General features: G+C 50.6%; 1 protein-coding gene across 1 annotated transcript; it reads left to right on the forward strand.

Moving 5' to 3' along the window:
* Positions 1 to 400: 400 nt before the first annotated feature.
* On the forward strand, positions 401 to 7,339 carry ASB1 (ankyrin repeat and SOCS box containing 1; the record flags this gene model as incomplete). Its single annotated transcript, XM_010017871.1, has 3 exons — positions 401 to 703; positions 4,857 to 5,242; positions 7,123 to 7,339. Coding segments are annotated over 3 exons (823 nt in total), but the record flags the coding sequence as incomplete, so codon positions are not given.
* Between the last annotated feature and the right edge of the window lie 456 nt (positions 7,340 to 7,795).

Here is a 7,795-nt window from a genome sequence, read left to right on the forward strand (position 1 = left end):
TGCTATTTCCCTGCTGCTTTGATGATTTTATGTCCCCTTTGGAGCGGCTTGAATTAAATGGTTGTGGTCCCCAGCTTGGTCCCTGGGCGACCAGGACCGTTATTACAGGACATTTCCCTGTGAAAAGGGAGTATCTTATTTTATTTGTAGGTAATTTTGACTGTGTTTTGGGGCAGGGTTTGCCCCTCACTGTAAAGCCCACCTCCCAGGCACTATGCCATAGCCTCTGATTATCATCAGGAGTTTCTCAGGGCTGCACTAAGGTGCCCAAAACGGGGAGGAAGAGCTTCAAGGGAGCAGTTTGGCTCCTCGCAGATCCTCCTGGGGGGCTGAGGGAGGTGGGGTGGTGCAGGGCAGCAGGAGGGCCTGTCTGACGGGCTGCTTTCCCCCACCAATGCAGCCGGATCAACGAGAAGTCGGTGTGGTGCTGCGGCTGGCTGCCCTGCACGCCGCTGCGCATCGCCGCCACTGCCGGCCACGGGCCCTGCGTGGACTTCCTCCTCCGCAAAGGGGCTGAGATCGACCTGGTGGACGTGAAGGGGCAGACAGCCCTCTACGTAGCTGTGGTCAACGGGCACCTCGAGTGTGCCAAGATCCTCCTGGAAGCTGGGGCTGACCCCAACGGCAGCAGGCACCACCGCAGCACCCCTGTCTACCATGCGGCACGTGTGGGCCGGGCAGACATCCTCCAGGAGCTGATCAGGTGAGAGCTCAGGTACATGCTGGACATGGTCCTGGTGTGGAGAGGGGTGGCTCTACCTCCCTTCTCTTCCCTTGGGATCTTTTCCCCCATGGAGCTCATACATTCCCTCCTTGCGTGCCCAGTGCCTTCACAGGCCTGGAGAAGTTCACTAAGTGATCGACAGGATGAGAAGATGGAGAGGTACCCAAAGGGACATCCTTGTATTCAGGGCTGTGTCCTGCTGTGTGACTCCCATGCCTGTTCTCCTAGGACAAAGACCAAGAGAGGAGTCTCTGTTTCTATGCCCACCATTCACTATCCAGTCAGATCCAAATCGTTCAATGGATCTTCCCCAAAAACTCTACCTGGACTGCCAGCTCCATGCCCCAGCTGAGCCTGAGTGAGGTGGATCTCCCAGTGAACAAAGATTGTTGGGAAATGCATCTCTCCTTTGCTTGGCTCTGATGCTCTGACCATTTTCTGACCTTAGGAGGAGAGATGTTTGTCACTGGCACTGGCTGTTCTTGGCTGCCTGGAGTTTGCCCGTCACTAGGACACCCTCCATGGCATCTGGTTCAGTCTCCCTTTGCCAGACATCTGATGCCCAGCTCCATTGGTGGGGTGGCATCTCTGGGGCAGGGAGTGGTGGCCATCACTATGAGGTGATGAACCTTTGAGCTGGGTGCTTAGTGCATCCCTCAGGGAACTTCCTCTGCAGCACCATCAGTGCTCAAGATCTAGCAGCAGGCTGTGTGAACTTGACTTTTCTTCCTCTGTGGTGTTCTGTGGTACTTCCTGTCTTCTAAATTGGAAGCTTTTTGTACAAGGGACTAAATGGGCCATTGACACCAAATACTAAGGGAACATCAGGGGAAAATACAGGTTGTAGAATGAAATAATAGAAGAGAAGAAAGTGTGCTTGGACTCACACAGAAATGCTCTCCGAGAAATCCCTTCAGTGACCACAGATGCTAGAAAATAACAACCAGAAGGGTTTGAATAGCAACATTTCAAAGTACTTGGGGATTTTCTCCTCTCCTTTTTGCTCGTGGGGAAGTTAATTTTCATACAAGGGCAGCTTTAAGGAAGCTGGCAAGTAGAAAGGAGGAGGAGATGGTCCCCCCTCCTCGCTCCTTTCTCAGCAAGCTGAGAGAAGGATGTCCCCATTGCCATGTGCTTGTCAGTACAGGGTTCAGCTCCCATGCTGCATTCCCAAGAATCTGCCCTGATATATCTGCTAAGGCAGAGTGAAATGTAGCAAATGGTGTTTCAGCAGCACAAGGGAGAGCTGATGCATTGATTTATGTGTCTACTCCTTGGGATACCTTGCCAGCAATTTTAAAAGCAAGAGTTTGGAACACTTTCAGGCTTAAAAATGAACTGGAGTTTGTCCAATATGTTTTTATTAGACCATGTCTCTCCCAAAGCTGCTAAGCTAATACCAAATTGTCAGATTGCCCACAATTTCAAATATCTTGGAGGATGGGTTTCACAGATCTGTTCAGATTTGCTTACTTTGAAATGCAGTCTGTTGTTACAAAGCTCACTTGGAGAGTTGTAAGATGTTGCTCTGAAAGGCTTTGGCAGGGGGAATGCAATGAGGAAGACACTTTTACTGGGATAGAAGGAAATATGTCAGCATATTCAACTCCAGAAACCCTCCTAAGTCCTAAAGAGAAAGCCCAACCCAGCCAGGCTTGCTGCAAGTGTCTAAACATCACCAAGTTCATCTTTTCCTGTTAATCATATGGTAGCACAATCAGGATTCCTGGATACTCCTGTAATTGCTGAACCAGCTACCCGAGCAAGAGGTGAAATTGTATCCGTGCATAGTAAATACACACAGAGCTATGGGATGGTGATCTGCTCTTTAAGATGGCTGGTGGAAGTATTTATGGTTAGATTGCTGAGGTGTAGAGATTACTTTCCTAACAGCTTGGGATGTGATCATGCCACAATGGGATCGGGCTCTTGCACTGTACTTGCAGTAGGATTGAGGGCTGACCTCATTAAGAAGGATTAAGGATGAGAGGATCCTTTTGCCACACCGAAACAGTCACAAATGGCACTGCTGAACTGCAGAGCTTTGTATTTGGCTTTGGATTGAGGCTTTCCACTGAGAATTTTGATGACAATAATGGAGGAAAAAAAAAGGACTGAAATAGGGGGAATATCTGCTGTCTGGTCAGGATCGTGGCCGTGGTAAGCAGTGGCCCTCCAACAGCCCTATGAAAGTACCCCAGCAGATGCTCATCTGGGTTTTAAGAGGTTCATCTACAGGGAATATGCATGGTTGCCTGTGGAGAACAGAGCCCTCTTCTTATTTAGCCCTCTGTGCTCCGTGGAAGTCCACAAAAGATGGGAATGTCCCCTTAGCGTGCAGTGATCCCTGGGCCAGCTGCCTGGCCTGGGAAGCGAAGCCCAATGCTGTGGCTGGTGCAAGGACCAGCTCATGTTTTTCCAGCCTACCAGTCTCCTGAGATCTCAGCCAAGATGTTCATGCTTGGGAGATCTTACTTGTTGGGGTGAAAATACACTGCATGCCCTTTGCAGCTCTTAGGTTTCCTTGGGCCTTGTTCTGAGCGTGCTTAGTTTAAATGAAACTATTCCCATCCTCAGAACTGAAGCTTTTGGTTAAGTGTTTGCTGGATGGGGACCAGCCCCTCCTGGGCTGTGCTTGCCTTGAGGCAGGATTTGTCCCCAGGTGGTTTCCTTATTTGCTTTATTAACTGCAGAAAGGACTATAATGCTACCTAGGAAGACAGAGAAGTCTAGTTTTGGGAGTGGGTGAAGGGGGATTTTATCCCTCTGTGGGGAGAAGGGACAGGGCTTTGCCTGGTCTCAGTGCTGTGATTAAAACCAGCTACTCCTGAGGGGATTGTGTGGTCTTCCATCCCCTTCCCATCCAAGCTGCATGTGAAGTAGATGGACTTAGTGTCCTCACTGCTTGGGTGTTACCCAGCCTGGGGGAAAGAAGTGCTTATTTCTGCTGTCTCTTCTTTCTGCAGCATTGCCATTTTTCAAATTGCTTTGCCAGGGACCAGCACTTGGCCTTTTTGCTTCCGTTTATTTGGCCGCATTCTTTGCTTCCTCCAAAAAACAAAATGACAAGAACCAAAGCCAATAAGCCCTGTTTTCTGCTTGTTCACAGCTTAGTGCCATCTGTACTTACTGAAAAGAAGTATGCTGCGGGCACTGCTTCTGTTTCATGATGATGCTCATGGCCATTGAGCAGGGCTTTTAAGCCTGCTTGCATGGCATCTTGCAAGCCTGAGCCCGTGGCAAAGATACAGGGTGTGGGTTTCTCTGTGGGGTGGAGTGAGGCAAAAAGCTTGGGAGGTTTGGTGCTACAACTCCTGGGGGTCCCCCCTTCAGCTCCTGGAGTGCTGGCCTGTGAGCTGTAATCTCTCATATGGTGTCCAGTACAATGTATAACCTGGGAATGAAGCTGTGCAGGATGGATGGGGACAGCGGAGGGGCTGATGCCATTATTTTGTGTTCTTCCAGTTTTCTGAGCAGAATACTAGGGAAAAGGCCTCTTTTTGTCTCCCTAATGGGATTTTTGATGGGATTCCAAGCACCCTAGCTCCTTCGGCAGCAGGATTTTGACATACGTGTTTTGCTGTTGAGCGCAGATTGCTGTTTCCATTTCCCTGCTGCTTGTGACAGTCAGATCGATCGTCTCTATTGCTTTTTGGCCTGTTTTATCCTGGTGGGGAAGTTATTTCACTGCATCTCTTCAACTGAGTAATTTGGAAACATCCCTGCTCCCCAGCCAGCTCACTAGCATCCAGCATTACGTGGTGCTGGCTCAGGGCTGAGCCGTCCCTTGTGCCAAGGCCGTGTTTGGCCAGTCCTTCAGGAGGGCAGGGAAAGATGTTCCTCAGCTGATCCTCCTCTCTCCAAAGCCTGGGCTGTTGCAGGCAGAGAAGCAGCTTTGGTTCTTGAAGATCAGACCATGCTGGATATGGCATCCCCGCTCAGAAGCCCCGCCAGGCCCATCTGAGGGTAGGTATGGGTGGTGCTTGGGTGGTGGGCCCCAGCGATATCAAAGACAGGCAGGGTGCTCACTCTCTGCCTGTCCTTCGGCCTCACCCCCTGCCATTTTGGGCTGCAGTTGTGGTGCCGTTGCCCTTGTTTCCAAACCTTTGCTCTTCTCTTCTCCCCCAACCAGGTATGGTGCAGACGTGGATGTGAACCACCACGTCGCTTCCCGGGTGCCCAGCCTGTCCCTGCGGCCCCTCACCACGCTGGTGGTCTGCCCACTCTACATCAGCGCTGCCTACCACAACCTCCAGTGCTTCCGGCTGCTGCTCCAAGCTGGAGCCAACCCGGATTTTAACTGCTGTGGGCCCATCAACATCCAGGGCTTCTCCCGGGGCTCCCCAGTGTGTGTGATGGACGCTGTCCTGCGGCATGGCTGCGAAGCGGCATTTGTCCACCTCTTGATTGACTTTGGAGCCAACCTGAACCTGGTGAAAGTGGAGGCCCTGGGAGTCGAATCCACAGGGAGGATCAAAGTCAACCCTGAGGCTCTGCAGGTGTTCAAAGAAGCAAGGGGTAAGTAGCTTGGACTTGCTGAAGTCTGGTTCTGTCTCGCTCTGGGTTCAGGAGAGTTCTTTGGAGAGTTTATTTGGGAGTTAGGAGCTCTTCAGGTGTTAGCATCCTCTTTTGGGTCTGTTCAGCAGAAAGATGGTACAGCATCTTTTATAAGCAGGTAATACCTAACTTATAAACAGGTACACCTAATACAGAGATTATACCTAACTTATAAACAGGTACACCTAATACACAGATTATACCTAATTTATAAACAGATACACCTAATACACAGATTATACCTAACTTAAAAGATCACTGGCCTTTAACAAGCTGTTAAGCAAAGTGTGAACGGCTTCACCACCCCTGATAGGGCTCCCCTAGAGCTGTTGCTGGCCAGGCAGGCATCAGGCAGGACAGGACTGTGGGGCTGGCCTCTGTGGCTCCCTGGCACAGATCCTTAGTGTTGCTGAGCTGCTGTTCTGCCAGCATTGATGGCTCAAGTCAATGGCTTCCCCATGAGCCTCCAGCCCGCTGGTTTTCTCCTGTTGCATTTTGTACAGACACGTGGTGGTTTCCCTCTTGAGTCCTTCAGCCTCTCTCAGCAGTTTGTAACTTTACTCTAGCTGTCTCCCAGCTCTTTTCTCCAGTGCCTAACCATGTCCTCAGCAACGTTTAGGCAGCATGGGCCTGTCGGAGCTGGGCTTTGGATCTGTAGACCACAGGCAGGTTATGGCATATCCAGTGAGATCCAGTTCTCCAAAGCCATGCAGATGTACCCTCACTGTTCTTGAGTGACCCTGTGCTCTGCGTGGGGAGGGACCCAAGAGGTGTATCTGGACAGGCTGCTCGGGCAGTAAAGCCACAAATGGTGGTAGCAAGTGGCAGGAGGAAGCTCAGATGGCGGTGGAAAAAGGTGGAAAACAGCTGGGGTTTGGAATATAACATCCTCTGGGAAGCAAATAGGTTACGAAAGAAGCAAACCAGAGCCTCAGACCTGATCATGCCTAAATTTACCTGCTCTCTCTTTCTTTTTATAACAAAAGCAACACCAATACAGTGTGCACCCTTGTTTCAGCAAGGGCAGCACCTCATAAAACCACCAGGCTCAGGTGGTGAAGGCCAGGGCTTTGCACCATGTCGGAAGTGGGAGTTTCCCTCCCGAACTCCACAGGAATTTCCAAGGGATTCAGGCTGTGGGATAGATCCCCCAGTCCCAAGTTATTCAGCTTTGCACGTGCCTGGTTTTTCAAACTGCTTGGACTTCTGCTGGGAAGAGGCACGCATGAGCTGCAGCACGTGGTTTCCATTAAACCTGGATTTAGGAGGCAAATGGGACTCCTCAGGTAGAGCACGCAGGATAATGGAGTGGTGCCTTGGAGGTCCAGTTGCTGAATCAACATGGACACCACCAAGCTCTTGTCTCTGTGCTGGTGGAGCTCTCCATGAACTGAAAAGAAGCCATCAAAAGAATGTTGGTGGAAGGCCTAAGCTTGCCATCAATGCTGTTGTTTCCCAGGGGGGCGATTTAGAGCAGGAATAGAGTCCATGTAATTTCAAACCAATCTGAATAGCATAAAGCCTCCCACAGCCTCCCCTGGTGTGGATTTGGCAGTGATCTCTTGAACCCTTTCGTGCACGGACTGGCCCCATGATCCCAACCCCATGCAGCCTCCAGCTTGCCCTTCCACACTGCGTGTGTGGTGGCTTGTTGCTCCAAAGCTTTGGCCCCCGCACACCCGGCTCACAGCACTGCCTTCGTGTTGCTGTGCAGGACGTGGCCCCAGCACATGGAAGGAGTAAACTGCTCCTCAGCTGGCAGCCAGAGCTCAGCACAGTTTGCACACTGTTAGCCCTCTCTCTGAGCCTCACTAAGTTGTTCTCTGCTTTCTTCCTTGCAGGCCGCACCCGGAGCCTCTTGTCTCTCTGCCGCATAGCTGTACGAAGAATACTTGGCAAATCCCGGCTGGATCTGATCCATAGCCTTCCCGTCCCAGACCCCATTAAACAATTTCTACTTCATGAACACAGTTAAAGGGCAACTGGCTGCTTTCTGGGACAGTTTGGTTTGGTAAATGAGTGCGCTGATAGAGCCAGATGCCAATCCTAACCCTTCGCTCACAGTGACCTACTGTGGTGCTCATGGAGTGCACATAATTCCCTGCCCCTGTGATTTTCCCCTCCACATTTAGGGTGCAGTGATTTTGTGTGTCTGTTCTTAAGCTGCTGATTCTCTCACTGGTGATCTCTTGTTTGCAACTGGTTGGGCGATGAGGCCGATAAGCGTGTGTGGCTGTTACATGAGCAAATACAATACATCCTATAGCTGTTAGCATATGTCTGTTTGTCATGACTCTACCTCTGTTCTTGATCTCTGTTACACACACCTTGGGTCTCAGCGTGGGGAAACTGTCTTTCCTCTTCCTGTAGTGTACAAGGGAGTTTCTCCTCACCGTGGTGAAGGTTTTACAAGAGCACTCTTCTCTTTCTGCCATCACTCCCTGGCCTTTCTTCTTCTGTATGAAGCTTGTGGTTGCTGCTGTAAAAGTTGGTGTGTTTTCTTCTGTCCTCGTG

Source organism: Nestor notabilis, unplaced genomic scaffold (genome assembly GCF_000696875.1).
Source record: "Nestor notabilis isolate BGI_N333 unplaced genomic scaffold, ASM69687v1 scaffold26430, whole genome shotgun sequence".
In the NCBI taxonomy this organism is placed as follows: Eukaryota; Metazoa; Chordata; class Aves; order Psittaciformes; family Psittacidae; genus Nestor; species Nestor notabilis.